The 19,282-nt window shown below is 44.9% G+C and overlaps 1 protein-coding gene across 1 annotated transcript; it reads left to right on the top strand.

The window, feature by feature from the left end:
• The first annotated feature begins 11,252 nt into the window (after positions 1-11,252).
• LOC125516873 lies at positions 11,253-11,830 on the top strand. Its single transcript, XM_048682157.1, has 2 exons — positions 11,253-11,330; positions 11,420-11,830. The coding sequence occupies exons 1-2, from the start codon at positions 11,253-11,255 to the stop codon at positions 11,828-11,830; spliced, it is 489 nt and encodes a 162-aa protein (XP_048538114.1).
• The last annotated feature ends 7,452 nt before the right edge of the window (positions 11,831-19,282 follow it).

Genomic DNA, 19,282 nt, shown 5'->3' with positions numbered 1-19,282 from the left:
AAATCGAGTATGCAGTATGGTAAGCCTCCGAAGGAGTTGGTCATAAGCTAACCATATGCATATCACCTTCGGTAAATAGCATATCAGGCACAACCTGCTTCGGGAGCCTCTGTTCAAAAATGAAATAGTAACATATATAGTTAGCAATGGTTTACTTAAGAATAATGTATGCAATGAAGTTACCATCATTAACAAAATCTTACCAAGTTTTTGGCAATGAAGTTATCATCAAGCAATGTATGGACTAGTGGCACGTATCTAGTATAATTTGGGCTGATAGAGTGACTGTTTTTGAAGGCCTCAACATCTTCTATGAATGAGATAAGATAACCTTTCTCCTCACAATTAAGCTTGGAGTCATAGCTGTAGTATGTGTTGTCTACTACCTTCCGAGTATTTCTTGAAGATAAGAAATAAGCTGAAAATTATAAATAAATAAGTTTAGTACGGACGAACACCAAATAGTTTTAAATTAACAACATAAATTACTGAACTTAACAAATTAGTTTGGCAAACTCACATCTAGGCAAAATTGGAGGCATATCCACATCCACCCAGATGTCGATATTATCATCATCATCATAATCTTCGGGACAAATATCAAATCTTATTTGCATTCCCTCCTCAAATCCATATGGCTTGCAGAGAGCTTCCCAATTAGAGCAACCAAAATGGAAGCGATCGACCGCATTGTAGAACTTAACCAGAAACTCATAACCATGTTTAGTTCTTAAGTGAGCCCTCCTCGTCTCCACATTCTCAAAGTCATCTAAACCAAAACCAAGCTTCTCCAATACATATGGTCTAGCATGGCACGGGATGTACTAATCGAATTGAAAAAAATCCATAAATTACACGTTGAACAAAAGAAGCACAAGTGATGATATTAATTACGATGAAATGCTTGTCGTTGCGTACCGTACAAACATCGAAGGTCTGTTCCAGCTTCACGGTGAAAAACCTATCGTTTTGCAGGTGAGGAAACCTGTCGCACACACCTCGGTCATCGTAGCAGTACACACACTCCGGGATCCCATCGTCATCAGACATCTCCTGTGTTCAAAATTCAAAGATTATAACTCGACGGCAAAACCCAAAAAATCCAGCATGACCTTTGCTAAAAAAGGACATATCGAGCGCTTGAAATTTGCCGGAACGGAAATTAATCAACACTCTGGCAAAACATAGGCCACTTATCGATGGTCATTGCATTTCAATGGTTCAAAATATGAAAAAAAAACATTTGAAAGTATCTTATATATAATCCTAACACTAAATAAACTAGTTTTATTAACTACTTACTAAATAAACTAGTTTTATTAACTACTTACTAAATAAACTAGTTCTATTAAGCACTTACTAAATAAACTAGTTCTATTAAGCACTTAATATAAATAAACTAGTTATAATAATCACTTACTAAATAAACTAGTTACCTATGATTTGCAAAAACAGAGACAAGGGAGGGAGGAGAGAGGAGGGGAAGGGGGCGGCCGGAGGAGGAGGGGTTAGCCGGAGGAGGAGGAGGGAGGGGCGGTCGGAGGAGGAGGAGGAAGGGACTGTGGGAGAGGGATGCCGGCAGAGGAGGAAGGAGGGGGCGGCCGCAGGCGGAGGGAGGAGGAGGGAGGAGGGCATGGTGGGAGGAGGAGGGACGGAAGGAGGGAGTACCTCGGTGGCGGACGGACGCCGGCGGCCGGCGGCGGCGACGAACGACAACGGTTATCAACGCGGGCGGGAGTGACTGAGAGAGGGAGAGTGAGTGAGAGAGATAGGGTCGGCCGTACGTGTGGGGATAAGGTAGGGTTAGTAGTAGCGCGGGCATGAGAAAGCGCTACAGCTAAGGAGAATAGCAGTAGCGCCGCAAGGCATAAGGCGCTACTGCTATAACTAGCTGGACGGCGAGGTCATGGCAATGAGAGCAGGAGCGCGGTTTAGAGATGACGCGCTACTGTTATTTTCTATTCAGCAGCGTGTTTTCCCGGAACGCGCTGCTGCTAAATAGCAGTAGCGTCGTATTTTGAAGAGCGCTGCTGGTAATATTCGGTGTATAAGGTTTTCCCTAGTAGTGTCAAAATTTTTGTCTTAGATTCGTCTAGATACGGATGTATCTAATACTAAAACGTGACTCGATACATTCATATTTAGACAAGTGTAAGATAACAGTTTTCGGACGGAAGGAGTATATGTCTATAAAATTTCAGGATGAAATACCTTGAAATATGAGCTATGAAAAAAATCATGAACTTTAAGAATGAAGAGTTGCATGTTTTGAAAAGCCAAAATTTGTTTTTTCTTTTTTATAATTTATGTCACTACTTGTTTTCTACTACTCAGTTTTGTCATAGAAGTTACAAGTGCTCAAAAATGACAACATTTTGTGAGATGCTTACTTAAAAATGCAATTAGACATCTAAAAGTGTCATTGTTCCGTTAGATATTTGCTAAAAATGCCATTACGCATCACTACTGTCAGGTCAAACCAGTTGACCATGTTACATGACCAAAATATTTTTGGAACCACATGTCAGCTCTCTTTATCTCACAATGATAAGTGTGGGGTCCACTTGTCAGGAGTATGCAAGTGAATAATTTGAGAGGAAAATAAGAACCCTGTTGGGGATCAAGTGGGACCCATGCTTTTATTGTAGTGAGATAGAGGAGGAGTTCGACATGTTGGTCCATGGATATTTTGGCAATATAACATGGTAAATGAGTTTTGAGTCGACAGTAACGATGTCTGGTGACATTTTTTAGCTTCACATAAAGGAGCGATGCCATTTCTTAGTAGTTGAAACTCCTAGTGATAAAACTGAATAGTGAAACACAACTAGTCACATAAATAATTAAAATATAGTTTTTTGTGTAGCTCTTATTTTGACGTATTTCGTTCTGAAAATTCACACACATGTAAATTGTGTTCCCAGGTATATGTGCATCTTTTCTACACGTAAAAAACATGAATTTTGAATTTTTCAAATTCGGCCTCCATGGAGGCCATCCCCCATTCAGCATTTTCAAGGTGTAAGAGCATCTACAGCCGAACTTCTTAAATTGACCGGGCGGGCGCGATGTCCACTGACGGGACAAAAGAGAGAAGCAAAAAGTTGACCCAACCAGACCCCTCAAAGCCTTCTTAAATACTCGGGCTGTCCGACAGCCTTCATATTCATCTCTACGTGTCCGGTTAGTGTCCTGCGTCCGCCACATAAGATTGTCCCCCCATAGAGCACTTTTTTCTTTCTTTATTATTTCTTTTTTTCTCTCTCCTTTTCCATCAATCACATGCATGTGACTGAATATATAAGAAAAAAATAAGAAACATGGCTGTGTCAACAAAAAAATAAGGAGTCAAAGTGGGCACGCCCGGACGCTGACCGGGCGCGTTTGCAGGCATTTGAGGGGCCAAATTTGTTCGGTCTGGTCGTAGATGCCCTAGCAATTCTATCTACAATCTAAAGAAGCCATTAGCATTTCCTTCTCGCGATCAAGAGTTCTCCTTCCACGCTACGTGTCGCGTGATCGTAACTTGTTACTAGTGGAGGAACGTGGGCCTGGTTAAGTGTGTGGACACAACGCGTAAGCCGTTACGGTAGATTTCATGGTGGAGCGTGCGCTTGCTAATTAGCGTGTATCGGCCGATTGTGTCGATGGGCGACCGGAGCGCGGGCTAAGTTATAATGCGCGCACGCTTAGTTTAGCAGGTCTCTCTATATATATGGGAGATATATATAATAGGTAGGGCGTTTTGGAGGCTGATTTTCTATAAAAGAAAAACAAAAGTCCAATTTTTCAGTTTAAAAAATTCTGAAAAAATGTACATGTATACATGGATGTAATGTATATGTCTATAAAATTTCAAGATGAAATGCCTTGAAATGTGAGCTATGAAAAAAAATCATGAACTTTGAGAATGAAGAGTTGCATGTTTTGAAAAACCACATCTTGTTTTAAGGTTTTTATCATTTATGCCACTTATTGTTTTCTACTGGCCATAGAAGTTACAACTGCTAAAAATGTCATCGTTTTATGAGATGCTTGCTCAAAAAATGCAATTAGACACCTAAAAAGTGTCATTGTTCCGTTGGACGTTTGCTAAAAAATACCATTAGACACCGCTACTGTCAGGTCAAACCCGTTGACCATGTTATATGACCAAAATATTCCTAGACTCACATGTCAGTCCTCTCTATCTCACAATGATAAGCGTGGGGCCTAGTTGTCAGGAGTATGCAAGCGAATAATTTTAGAGAAAAATAAGAACGTTGTTGGCGATCAAGTGGGACTCACGCTTTATCATATTGAGATAGAGGAAGAGCTGACATATAACATGGTAAACCGGATTTAAGCTGACAATAATGGCGTCTAATGACATTTTTTAGCACTTGCATAAAAAAGTGATGTCATTTCTTAGTAGTTGGAACCCCTAGTGGTAAAAATCGACATAAATGATTAAAATCTAGTGTTTTTTTGTGTAGCTCTTTATTTTGATGTGTTTGGTCATGAAAATTCACACACATGCACATTGTGTCCCCAGGTATATGTGTATTTTTTTTCTTGTAAACGTAAAAAAAACATGAATTTTGAATTTCTTGGACTCGTTCGGCCTCCATGGAGGCCGTCCTCCATTCAGCATTTTCGAGACATAACAATTCCACAATCGAAATAAGCCATTAGCAATATCCTTCCCGCGATCCGGAGTTCTCTTCCCCCGCTGCCTGCGTGCCGCGTGATCATCTCCTTCCCAGACGACCAGGGGCGGACCCACGTGGTCGTTGCCGGTGTCACAGGACACCGGGTAAAATTTCTTGTTACGTACTATATAAGGCACATATACTCCTGTGACACCGGTAAAGTTAGTCGATGGACACTGGCCAGAGCCAGCGAAACGGTGTACGAGCAAAGCCCATCTAATAGCCCAGGCACACGACAAAATAGAGTTTGATCGATCTGGTTTGGTTTGTGTACGTGGGCCTCCAGCCTGCTGGCTTCTCGCATCTTCGCGTTGATTCCTCACAAAGCTCACGCTAGCCCTATCGCCGCCCACCTCTCTGCCCGCCATCGAAACATCGCGGCGCGCCAGTGTCGCCCCGCCTGACTCCGTGACTCGCCCAGATCACAGGAAAGAAAAAGGTACGGCAAGAGAACCCTTCGATCTATTTCAAGTGCGTATCTCTATTTCTCACAATTTTTGTTTCTCAAACACCGAACTAGGGCTTCAAATCTTAAGGATGTTAGAATTACATATTGGATTACTGCGTTTTTTTGGGACCTATGCACGTGTATTTGAGAATAGGATTACCGGGATTTTTCAATATGTATGCCGCTACGAATTTGTTTGAGAATTGAATTATTGTGAATTTCCAAATTTTGGGAGTGCTTATCATTTTTGCCGATCATCCTTGTTTCCATTGCTTGGAGTTTTTATGCTTTACTATTTTTTAACTTCATATAATCAGCTAGTAATTGCTAAGGCTCTGTTTGGGAGTAATTTGTTTGAGACTACAGTTTTTAACCCCATGATGACAATGAATATTTTAGCTTATGAAACCATCAGTTTCTAAAACTACTGCGAAAATGGTGCCGTGTTTGGCAAGCAACATACTATGTAGTATTGTATTTGACCACCACTAGTGTCCTTTGTTGTTTTCCTCGGTTTTTAAAATAGAGGTCCCGATCTTTTTTTTCATACAGCAAAAATACCATAGTTTTGTGGATACTTTCAAATACTGCAATTTTTTAAAGTATTTTTGCAGTATTTGAAAGCAAAAAATAATAATGCACTAATGTAATTTTGCTGTAGTAATGTATTTGACTACAAGAAATTGCACTGATTGTTTTTGCGGGGAAATACTGCAATCTTAATTAGAGGCAAACATCTCAAAGTATTTGAAACGGTACTTTGTCAAAATAGTATTCTTGAAATACATTGTAACCAAACGCACCCTAAGTATGTTATTTTTATGTATAGCGTTGTATGTTCCTATATATGCATATGTGATGTACATGTGGACATCGGGTCATTTTTGTTCTGGGTTCGCCGCTGCAGACGACGCAGCACCGCTACCCTACTCCATGCAGGCAAGGCCACGAGGCACACCTCGTCGCTAACAAGAGCATCCTAGGCAAGCCGGGCCACCGATCTGCTCGTGCCCCTTTTGCCGGGCGCACGGATAATGGGCGCCCTCCTCCAACCCGACCCATCCATCCATCCATCCCCCCCTCGTGCTGCCGCTCGCCTCGTGTCTCCGCTCCCTGACCGTATCGACGGGGGTCGCTGGGACCGGCCAAACAAAGTTGACGCGCACCACGACGGCAACTAACGCCCTCCGCCAGACTGTGGCCTCCCACCCTCGTTAGCCTGTCTCCAACTATAATCCTCCGTCCGGCCGTTCCCCCCAGCGCCCATCCCCTGCGCCCGCCCCACCCTGTGCCCCGCCGTGTGCCGCTGGGATCCACATGCATCGGTTTCTCTTTCTCGACGCGTTATGTGTCGCTCCTTCCTACCACTGTGGATAATTTACTGTGGCGATCACGAAATTCGTGGACGTACGTGCGCGGCGGTGCCTTGTTTATTTGACGTCGGCATAAGTTGATTCGGTCTCCTGTTGCCAAGTTGTCTCACGTGATGGTCAAGATGGCCACGGTTAACCTGTGTTGGATTTATGTGTGGCGTCGGCGTCTCCTTTGGTTGATGACAGCCAGTTTAGTTGGCCGCATCAGCGTGACACCGTGTAAGAACCAAACTGTCCGTTTCACTAGTTACGCTCTTGTTTTTGTCCACGGTGTTTAGCACATCACATACAGACAGTGCTCACAGTTGGTTAATCGTCATGCGAGCATGTTGTTTTAAATCTGGGTGCGCCGGTTTGTTGCTTTGGGGCCGCCAATAGCCTACTTTGCTCCCTCCGGTTACAAAAGAGTGTTACTTTTGAGCTCGATGCAACCTTTTCAATCGTGTGTGGAGCCGAGGAAGGAAGGGCTTAGGGTTTAATATAAATCTAGCGAGATTCACAGAAGATGGGTGCATCTTCGGTCATTGTCGATCAGAACCATCTTCGATCATTGTCAATCAGGACATATATCCATGAAAAAGTGAGTGGTGACGTGTGTGCACATATGTTTTGTCACAGTAGGAAATGTTTAGAGTATGACGTTTGTATGAATTTGCAGTATTATAACATTTCATGTAAATACACAAGTGTCATCATCCAGTATAATCACTCAAGCAGGTAGAAGTATCAATAGCTAAAGGTTTAAGTGCATTTATGTCGAATAGTTCCATGCATGGAGCAGCAAAGGTTTTGGCTACTTACATGCCCTGACAATGTGTATTGAAGATGACAGCACCTTCCATGACCTGCCAAATGGCAATACTCGTGCGATTGCTCAAATTGGGGATGACAACGTCCATGCTTTCCAAAGGATGGAAGAAGGCTTTTGGGACTTCTTGAGATTGTACCCTTGAACTTCGTCCATAATCAAAACTAGGCCACACACTTGTTAGCTAGCCATGGTAGGGCTCCTGGTGTGGTGTGACATGTTGGTTGCAACCCCCGCGAACTTTTATTTCATACCTCATGCTAGTTGATTGTAATGCAATATATATGTGATCTCCCATTCCCTTCCATCAAGACACAATCTCATGTCTGGTGTGACATAAAATTGCAAGTTGAGAGTTTTTCTAAAGGGAAACGTTTGGAGACGGTGCGCCGGCCAAAACTTCGGCCGGTCGCCCGCTACCTCGTGCTTCTGTGTCGATGAGACCTGCATCCGCACCCTATCTGCTGCAGCCCAATCTCGCAGGCGAGACCGCCGTCCACCCCCGCATCGCGCCCCTACCCCGCTGTAGCCTAATCTCCCGGCAAGGCCGCCGTCTACCCCCGCATCGACCCTCTATCCGCGGCAGCCCAATCTCACCGGCGAGGTCGCCGTCCACTGCACGGCCGGCGATTTCCCCACGCGCACGACACATCTACCCCCTACCTACAGTCTTCACGCGCGCGCATCCCCTGCCCCCTCCTCCCGGGCTGTGTTTGGGCAACCACAAGCTCCATCGCCGGCGGCCAAGCGCTCCCTCGCCGGCCGCCATGGCTGCCTGCAGCCATGCCCGGATTCTCCCGCGTATACAAGTGTTGCAACCGTCACCTAGAAAAGCTTCAACAGCTGTTGAAAAAAGCTTCAACCATAGACATAGAAAGCTTCAATGGCACTGCACAACAAGGGAAAACTGCAACCGTTGTTGGATTTTACTACTACCGGCCACTGTTCAAAATATCGGCCGATATACCGATAAATCGGCCGATTTATCGCTTATCGGGGTCTAACCGGTAAGATAAACGCATATCCCCTGAGTTTATCGGTCTGGCCGATTTATCGGCTGTCAGAGCGATTTATCGGCTGTCAGAGCGATTTTGGCCGGTAAATCCAGGGGGCCCACCTGTCTGAAATCATAAAAAAATCTCCTGTAGCGCACCGCCTTCCCCATAACCCTCACGCGGGACACATCCCTCTCGAGTCCCGATAGGGTTTGGCGTTTGGACTTCGCGAGCAGCCGCTCCCCGCGATTCACCACGCCGCCGCCACCATGGTCTCCTCCGGCGGCCGGACCTAGCTCGCCCGCCCTCACCTCGTCCCCCTGTCCAGCACCGCCCCGCACCTCGTCGGCTCGTCCCCGTCTCTAGCACCGCCCCGCACCTCGTCCCTCATCTCATCCCCGTCTCCAGCACCGGCCGACCGCGCCCAGTCCTTGAGGATTCCACACAGCGGCGCCCCATCCTTGAGGCTTCCACACGGCGGCGCCTAGGAGCAGGACGTCTGGAGTAGCTCCCCGCACACACCCCTCCCCAGGATCCAGCAGCGGCGTGCCTCAACCCCCCGCCAACCCTTCATCCAAGATCGAGAGCAGCAGAAGCTCCACACGCCATGGCATGGATTCTTCTCATTCCCGATTCTATTCTTTGGAGAAGTAGTGATGCATGCTTGTTGATTTATTTTGGTTGAGTTGAGTTATGTAGATGGCTGATTGTATTAGGAAGATTTTAATTATATTAGTCAACTATTGCTTCATTAGTAAACTATGTAGATGGCTGATACATGGTCTTTTCCTTTATTTATGTAGATGCTGATGTATGGTTGTTTCCTTTTATTTATGTAGATGGCTGGTTCAGGTTCATCTCAAGTTGCAAGTTCATCACTTAAGAGGAAGTCGGATGACATGGCTTGGGAGTTTGCCGAGTTGATTGATCCTAGTGATCCACAAAGGCTCAAGTGCAAGCTTTGTGGAAAAGTTATGTCGGGAGGGGTCACTAGGATGAAGGAACACATTGGGCAGATCAAAGGCGTTGTGACCAGCTGTATGAAAGCTACACAAGATCAGATTACTCGAGCTTTTGCATCACACGAGGCACCAAAGAGGAAGAAATTGGCAAAGCAAAAGCGTGAAGAAGAAGTTAAAGCTGCAGTCACCATAGAGGTCAACGAGGATGATCAAGAACAACTGAATGAAGTTGGTGAAGGTACTCCAAAGAAGGGGGCAATGGATCAATATCTTGCACCAATTGATCCTTCGATCCCGTTGAAATCTAAAAAACAGCAGACTATAAATGATAGTGTTGATAAGGAAAGAAGCTACAAAGTTGGGCAATATTTGGCTAGATGGATGTACAAGAAAATGTACCCTTCAATGCTATCAATGATGATGATTTCAAACAGTTTTGTGAGGCTCTTGGTCGCTATGGTCCTGATTGGAAGCAACCCTCGCAATATATGATCAGGGAGAAGATGTTGGTTCAGGAGGTGGAAAGGACTAGGGATTTGTTGAAGCCACATGAGGTCGAGAGGGCGGATACGGGGTGCTTTGTCATGACTGATGCTTGGACGGACAGGAAAAGGAGGAGCATCATGAACTTGTGCGTGCATTGCAAGTTGGGGACCGTCTATCTTGGATCAAAGGAGGCTTCGGCCGATGCACATACAAGTCTATACATTTTCAATTATGTGGATGAATGCATTGAGAAAATAGGTCTGAATCATCTTCAACTTAATCTCATTCGTTTCTTTTCAAGTTTATTACTTGCTGAATTTTAGTACTTGCTTATTACTTGCTGAAAATTACTTATTGTGTTTTGTAGGTGCTGAAAATGTTGTGCAAGTAGTCACGGATAATGCTTCAAACAACATGGGAGCAAAGGTGATGTTGAAAGATAAAAGGCCCAAGTTATTTTGGACCTCGTGTGCAACTCACACCATCAACTTGATGGTAGAAGAGGTTGCAAAGTTGAAGCATTTTGGTTCTACAATAACCAAAGCCAAAGAAATGACTACTTTCCTTTATGCACATCATACTACATTGGCCTTGATGAGGTCCTATACAAAAAAGAGAGACATTGTTAGACCGGGGGTGACTAGATTTGCTTCGGCATTTCTTACCTTGCAAAGTCTTGATGCTAAGAGGAAGCAACTAAAGGAAATGTGTTGTAGTGATACTTGGGAAGGATGCAAGCACACGAGAACAAAGAAAGGGAAGGTGGCTCATGCCGCAATAATGAGTAGGGCATTTTTGGAAAAACGTGTCTCTTTGCATTAAGGTATTGTTTACTAAACTTCAAATTGTGCTTGTGTAGGTTGGAATGCATGTGTATATGTTAAATACTAATGTTGTGCACTTGTGCTTGGGTATGTTGGAAACTTGGATTGGAAGGTTTTTGAGCCATTGGTGAAGATACTTCGGTTGGCTAATGGCGATGGACAGTCCATGGCCTCTATGTATGGAGAAATAATAGAGGCAAAGAAGGCAATATTGGTTGCGGTTGATAATTCGGACAAGGACTATAAGGCGATCACAACGGCCATGGAGAGCAAGATGAATGGGAGGCTAGATACCCCATTGCACATGGCTGCATATGCCTTGAATCCATATTATAGTTATGCTACCACAAGCATCTTTACCGATGTGGAAGTCATGTCCGGCTTGATGGAAGTTATTGAGCAATTTTATCTCGATGATGATGAGAAGCAAAACAAAGTGCTTAACATTGACTTGCCCAAATTTAAAAAGAAGGAAGGCATGTTTGGGAAGGTGGCTGCCACCAAAGCAATTAGCAATGCAAATTTCAATGCCGGTAAGCTTGTTCCCAAGATAATATTGTCATATTGCAATTCTGAATTTTTTGGGCTGATGCATAATACTTTGTATTTTTCCTTGAAATGTAGGGGAGTAGTGGGCAACTTATGGACTACAAACTCCTACATTGATGCACATTGCTTTGAGGATACTCAACTTGACCACAAGTTCATCCGGATGTGAAAGAAATTGGAGTGTTTTTGAACAAGTAAGTCTCAACTTGCAAATACTCAAATCTGATCTGTATATTATTTTTGACAGAATGTAAATCACTAAGCTTCATTTCACAATTTTTAGGTGGATGCAAAGAGGAGAAATAAACTAGACGTGCATCGTAGGGACGATCTAGTTTATATTCAATTCAATGGAAGAATGATAGATAAGAGGAAGAAGTACTCCTCATCTTGTGATGTTCTTCTTGGTGAAGATGCTTCCATGGCACAAGATTGGATATGTGAAGGTGCTTACGTTGATGCTGCGGAGGAGGTTGATGCGGAGGAGGTTGATGCAATGGGAGCTTCCGAGTTTGTTGAGCTACGTAGAAGTGCAAGAGTGAGAGAACTTCATGAAGTGGAAGAATTTGTTTCCGATGGGGAAGAATCTGATCACGAGCTTGTCAATGAGGATGACATAGACTTTGAGTCCGATGATGATGGGGTGATACAAGGTGCCAATGAAGATGAGGAGGGAGACCCGATGGAGCCTTAATGGGGCTTCAAGCCTTCAATGCTTTGCACTATGTGTGCTTTTTTTATGTTTGCTAGCTATTTATTTCAGTTGTGACTTGTGAGAGAACTATGAACCACTATGCGTGATGTTTGCTAGTTTCCTATTTTGCTTTGTCATGCAATGATGCAACTATGCAAAGCTATGGTTATTTATGACCTTACATGTAATATATATTGCTGGACTATGTTTATTTCTCATTGTTTGTCATGTGTGTGCACCTACATTTTGCAATTTACTTGATTTTTGAAGGCTTGGAGCACAACTGATGGTACATGGTCATGTATGTACTTGTGCGTGTGTGCGTGTGTGTACTGTTTAATATACTAATATATCATTTTTAAGGCTTGGAGCACAACGTGATGGTTGATGGTCATGTATGTATGTGCTTGTGTATGTGTGCACTGTGTAATATATTAATATAGCATATTTTTTAAGGCTTAGAGGACAATTTATTTGTCATGTGTGTGTAATATTATGGCATATTTTAAATTATTTTGGTTGGGAAAACCAGAGATTTTTTAAAAAACTTGCCGATAAATGGTCGACCGATAAAAACGATAAATCGGCCGATAAGACGATTTATCTCTTCTCTTGGGTCGACCGAGAAGTTAACGAGAAGCGATATCCCGAACAGTGCTACCGGCAAAGCTTTTTGCTATATCCATCAGGCAGAGCTGCGACCTCGCGAAGGACGACAATGATTTTTTTGCTGCAACCGTAGCAGGATTTTGCTAATACCGTTGGAGGTTTTTGCTACATCCACGTAAGGCGGAGCTGCGACCTCGCGAAGGCGGCGACGGCGTTTTTGCTGCACCCGTAGTTTGATTTTGCTACTACCAGTGAAATTTTTTGCTACATCCATTGAGCTACAACGGGTGAGAAGCTACAACCATTGTGGAAAAAAGCTACAACGGGTGAAACAAAAAGCTTCAACCGCCTGCAGGCGCCGACGTGCTGCACGGGGATGCTTCAACCATCTACGGAAAAGCTGTTAACGGCACTCGACGAAGCTACAAGCAGCGACGGAAATTGCTACAGGCGTCATTCTTTCTTGCAGGGACAAGAGAGAATCAGATGTTACAACCGGTGCACATCGGAGCTACAACTGTCAACCCAAAATGCTACGACCGATGGCATTTTTGCTGGAACCAGAGAAAGAATAGGCTTCGACGGACGTGCATTATAGCTGCAACCATACTGAAAAATGCTACGTCCGGCAACCAAAAAAGCTACATCCGATTTTGAAAAAAGTTTCAACTGGATACGGGGTAGCTGGAGGTCGGCCACCGCACAGCCGAAAAAAGCTGCAACCGGCGTCGAGAATAGCTACTACCCGCTTTTAAAAAAGCTTCAAACTGAAAACAACTAGATAACAACGGCGACCGGCGACGACGGTGCTGCGTGGCGGTGCTGCGATGGGCGCATGGCGAGCTACGACAGCAGGCCGGTGGCGACGCTGGAACCCTCATCCGGTGGTGCTGCAATCAGGCGGTGTGACACACGTCGAGATGCAAGGCGGAGCTGTTGGGGAACGTAGCAGAATTTAAAATTTTCTACACATCACCAAGATCAATCTATGGAGCCTTCTAGCAATGAGAGGAAAGGAGTGCATCCACATACCCTTGTAGATCGCGAGCGGAAGCGTTCAAGAGAACGGGGTTGATGGAGTCGTACTCGTCGTGATCCAAATCACCGATGACCGAGCGCCGAACGGACGGCACCTTCACGTTCAACACACGTACGGTTGGGGAAGACGTCTCCTCCTTCTTGATCCAGTAAGGGGAAGGAGAGGTTGATAGAGATCCAACAGCATGACGGCGTGGTGGTGGAAGCAGCGGGATCTCGGCAGGGCTTCGCCAAGCTCTAACAAGAGGGAGAGGTGTTACGGGGGGAAGAGGGAGGCGCCCGGGGCTTGGGTGCGCAGCCTCCCTCCCCCCTCTTTATATAGGGGTCCAGGGGGGCGCTGGCCCCTCTAGATCCCATCTAGATGGGGGGCGGCGGCCAAGGAGGGTGGCTTGCCCCCCAAGCCAAGTGGGGCACCCCCACCCCTAGGGTTTCCAACCCTAGGCGCAGGGGGAGGCCCAAGGGGGGCACGCCAGCCCATCAGGGACTGGTTCCCCTCCCACTTCAGCTCATGGGGCCCTACGGGACAGGAGGCCTCACCCGGTGGTCCCCCGGGACCCTTCCGGTGGTCCCGGTACAATACCGGTGACCCCCGAAACTTTCCCGGTGGCCGAAACTGGACTTCCTATATACAATTCTTCACCTCCGGACCATTCCAGAACTCCTCGTGACGTCCGGGATCTCATCCGGGACTCCGAACAACTTTCGGGTTACCGCATACTAATATCTCAACAACCCTAGCGTCACTGAACCTTAAGTGTGTAGACCCTACGGGTTCGGGAGACACGCAGACATGACCGAGATGACTCTCCGGTCAATAACCAACAGCGGGATCTGGATACCCATGTTGGCTCCCACATGCTCCTCGATGATCTCATCGGATGAACCACGATGTCGAGGATTCAATCAACCCCGTATACAATTCCCTTTGTCAATCGGTACGTTACTCGCCCGAGACTCGATCATCGGTATCCCAATATCTCGTTCAGTCTCATTACCGGCAAGTCACTTTACTCGTACCGTAATGCATGATCCCGTGATCAACCACTTGGTCACATTGAGCTCATTATGATGATGCATTACCGAGTGGGCCCAGAGATACCTCTCCGTCATATGGAGTGACAAATCCCAGTCTCGATTCGTGCCAACCCAACAGACACTTTCGTAGATACCCGTAGTGCACCTTTATAGTCACCCAGTTACGTTGTGACGTTTGGCACACCCAAAGCACTCCTACGGTATCCGGGAGTTGCACAATCTCATGGTCTAAGGAAATGATACTTGACATTCGGAAAAGCTCTAGCAAACGAACTACACGATCTTGTGCTATGCTTAGGATTGGGTCTTCTCCATCACATCATTCTCCTAATGATGTGATCCCGTTATCAATGACATCTAATGTCCATAGTCAGGAAACCATGACTATCTTTTGATTAACGAGCTAGTCAACTAGAGGCTCACTAGGGACGTGTTGTGGTCTATGTATTCACACATGTATTACGATTTCCGGATAACACAATTATAGCATGAACAATAGACAATTATCATGAACAAGGAAATATAATAATAACCTTTTATTATTGCCTCTAGGGCATATTTCCAATAGTCTCCCACTTGCCTAGAGTCAATAATCTAGTTACATTATGATGAATCGAACACCCATAGAGTTCTGGTGTTGATCATGTTTTGCTCTAGGGAGAGGTTTAGTCAATGGATCTGCTACATTCAAGTCCGTATGTACTTTACAAATATCTATGTCTCCATTTTGAACACTTTCACGAATGGAGTTGAAGCGACGCTTGATATGCCTGGTCTTCCTGTGAAACCTGGGCTCCTTCGCAAGGGCAATAGCTCCAGTGTTGTCACAGAAGAGAGTCATCGGGCCCGACGCATTGGGAATGACTCCTAGGTCGGTAATGAACTCCTTCACCCAGATTGCTTCTTGTGCTGCCTCCGAGGCTGCCATGTACTTCGCTTCACATGTAGATCCCGCCACAACGCTTTGCTTGCAACTGCACCAGCTTACAGCCCCACCATTCAAAATATACACGTATCCGGTTTGTGACTTGGAGTCATCCAGATCTGTGTCGAAGCTAGCATCGACGTAACCCTTTACGACGAGCTCTTTGTCACCTCCATAAACGAGAAACATATCCTTAGTCCTCTTTAGGTACTTTAGGATATTCTTGACCGCTGTCTAGTGTTCCATGCCGGGATTACTTTGGTACCTTCCTACCAAACTTACGGCAAGGTTTACATCAGGTCTGGTACACAGCATGGGATACATAATAGACCCTATGGCCGAGGCATAGGGGACGACACTCATCTTTTCTCTATCTTCTGCCGTGGTCGGGCATTGAGCCGTGCTCAATTGCACACCTTGCAATACAGGCAAGAACCCCTTCTTGGACTGATCCATATTGAGCTTCTTCAATATCTTGTCAAGGTACGTACTCTGTGAAAGACCAATGAGGCGTCTCGATCTATCTCTATAGATCTTGATGCCTAATATGTAAGCAGCTTCTCCAAGATCCTTCATTGAAAAACACTTGTTCAAGTAGGCCTTTATGCTTTCCAAGAATTCTATATCATTTCCCATCAATAGTATGTCATCCACATACAATATGAGAAATGCTACAGAGCTCCCACTCACTTTCTTGTAAATGCAGACTTCTCCATAAGTCTCTGTAAACCCAAATGCTTTGATCATCTCATCAAATCAAATGTTCCAACTCCGAGATGCTTGCACCAGCCCATAGACTGAGCGTTGGAGCTTGCACACCTTGTTAGCATTCTTAGGATCGACAAAACCTTCTGGCTGCATCATATACAATTCTTCCTTAAGGAAACCATTAAGGAATGTCGTTTTGACGTCCATTTGCCATATCTCATAATCATAGAATGCGGCGATTGCTAACATGATTCGGACGGATTTCAGCTTTGCTACGGGTGAGAAAGTCTCATCGTAGTCAACCCCTTGAACTTGTCGATAACCCTTAGCGACAAGCCGAGCTTTATAGATGGTCACATTACCATCCGCGTCTGTCTTCTTCTTAAAGATCCATTTATTTTCTATGGCTCACCGATCATCGGGCAAGTCAGTCAAAGTCCATACTTCGTTTTCATACATGGATCCTATCTCGGATTTCATGGCTTCCAGCCATTTGTCGGAGTCTGGGCCCGCCATCGCTTCTTCATAGTTTGAAGGTTCACCATTGTCTAACAACATGATTTCCAGGACAGGGTTGCCGTACCACTCTGGTGCGGAACGTGTCCTTGTGGACCTACGAAGTTCAGTAGCAACTTGATGTGAAGTTTCATGATCATCATCATTAACTTCCTCTCTAGTCGGTGCAGGAACCTCAGGAACATTTTCCTGAGTTGCGCCACTTTCCGGTTCAAGAGGTAATACTTCATCAAGTTCTACTTTCCTCCCACTTACTTCTTTCGAGAGAAACTCTTTCTCTAGAAAGGATCCATTCTTGGCAACAAAGATCTTGCCTTCGGATCTGAGGTAGAAGGTATACCCAATAGTTTCTTTAGGGTATCCTATGAAGACGCATTTTTCCGACTTGGGTTCGAGCTTTTCAGGTTGAAGTTTCTTCGCATAAGCATCGCATCCCCAAACTTTTAGAAACGATAGCTTAGGTTTCTTCCCAAACCATAATTCATACGGTGTTATTTCAACGGATTTCGACGGAGCCCTATTTAAAGTGAATGCGGCAGTCTCTAAAGCATAGCCCCAAAATGACAGCGGTAGATCGGTAAGAGACATCATAGATCGCACCATATCCAATAGAGTGCGATTACGACGTTCGGACACACCATTTCGCTGAGGTGTTCCAGGCGGCATGAGTTGTGAAACTATTCCATATTTCCTTAAGTGTGTGCCAAATTCGTGACTCAAATATTCCCCTCCATGATCTGATCGTAAGAACTTTATTTTCCTGTCACGTTGATTCTCAACCTCACTCTGAAATTCCTTGAACTTTTCAAAGGTCTCAGACTTGTGTTTCATTAAGTAGACATACCCATATCTACTCAAGTCATCAGTGAGGGTGAGAACATAAAGATAGCCACCGCGAGCCTCAACACTCATTGGACCGCACACATCAGTATGTATGATTTCCAATAAGTTGGTTGCTCGCTCCATTGTTCCTGAGAACGGAGTCTTGGTCATTTTACCCATGAGGCATGGTTCGCACGTGTCAAATGATTCGTAATCAAGAGACTCCAAAAGTCCATCTGCATGGAGCTTCTTCATGCGTTTGACACTTATGTGACCAAGGCGGCAGTGCCACAAGTATGTGGGACTATCATTATCAACCTTACATCTTTTGGTATTCACACTATGAATATGTGTAACATTACGCTCGAGATTCATTAAGAATAAACCATTCACCAGTGGGGCATGACCATAAAACATATCTCTCATATAAATAGAACAACCATTATTCTCGGATTTAAATGAGTAGCCATCTCGAATTAAACGAGATCCTGATACAATGTTCATGCTCAAAGCTGGCACTAAATAACAATTATTGAGGTTTAAAACTAATCCCGTAGGTAAATGTAGAGGTAGCGTGCCGACGGAGATCACATCGACCTTGGAACCATTCCCGACGCGCATCGTCACCTCGTCCTTCGTGAGTCTCCGCTTATTCCGCAGCTCCTGCTTTGAGTTACAAATGTGAGCAACCGCACCGGTATCAAATACCCAGGAGCTACTACGAGTACTGGTAAGGTACACATCAATTACATGTATATCACATATACCTTTAGTGTTGTCGGCCTTCTTGTCCGCTAAGTATTTGGGGCAATTCCGCTTCCAGTGACCACTTCCTTTGCAATAAAAACACTCAGTCTCGGGCTTGGGTCCATTCTTTGGCTTCTTCCCGACAGCTTGCTTACCGGGCGCGGCAACCCCCTTGCCGTCCTTCTTGAAGTTCTTCTTACCCTTGCCTTTCTTAAACTTAGTGGTTTTATTCACCATCAACACTTGATGTTCCTTTTTGATCTCCACCTCCGCTGATTTCAGCATTGAATATACCTCAGGAATGGTCTTTTCCATCCCCTGCATATTGAAGTTCATCACAAAGCTCTTGTAGCTCGGTGGAAGTGACTGAAGGATTCTGTCAATGACCGCGTCATCCGGGAGATTAACTCCCAGCTGAGTCAAGCGGTTGTGCAACCCAGACATTTTGAGTATGTGCTCACTGACAGAACTATTTTCCTCCATCTTACAACTGAAGAACTTGTCGGAGACTTCATATCTCTCGACCCGGGCATGAGCTTGGAAAACCATTTTCAGCTCTTCGAACATCTCATATGCTCCGTGTTGCTCAAAACGCTTTTGGAGCCCCGGTTCTAAGGTGTAAAGTATGCCGCACTGAACGAGGGAGTAATCATCAGCACGCGACTGCCAAGCGTTCATAACGTCTTGGTTCTCTGGGATGGGTGCTTCACCTAGTGGTGCTTCTAGGACATAATCTTTCTTGGCAGCTATGAGGATGATCCTCAGGTTCCGGACCCAGTCCGTATAGTTGCTGCCATCATCTTCCAGCTTGGTTTTCTCTAGGAACGCGTTGAAGTTGAGGGCAACATTAGCGTGGGCCATTTAATCTATAAGACATATTGTAAATATTTTAGACTAAGTTCATGATAATTAAGTTCATCTAATCAAATTATTCAATGAACTCCCATTCAGATAGACATCCCTCTAGTCATCTAAGTGAAACATGATCCGAGTCAACTAGGCCATGTCCGATCATCACGTGAGACGGACTAGTCAACATCGGTGAACATCTT

Source organism: Triticum urartu, chromosome 6 (assembly GCF_003073215.2).
Source record: "Triticum urartu cultivar G1812 chromosome 6, Tu2.1, whole genome shotgun sequence".
NCBI lineage: Eukaryota > Viridiplantae > Streptophyta > Magnoliopsida > Poales > Poaceae > Triticum > Triticum urartu.
The sequence above is the reverse complement of the archived record's forward strand: the minus strand, read 5'-3'. Positions and strand labels throughout refer to the sequence as shown.

Bases quoted from the DNA above. Each gene is read 5' to 3' on its own strand.
- LOC125516873 (XM_048682157.1), top strand. From the start codon at position 11,253: ATGCACATTGCTTTGAGGATACTCAACTTGACCACAAGTTCATCCGGA. The intron at 11,331-11,419 runs GTAAGTCTCAAC...CACAATTTTTAG, and splicing joins ATTGGAGTGTTTTTGAACAA to GTGGATGCAAAGAGGAGAAA.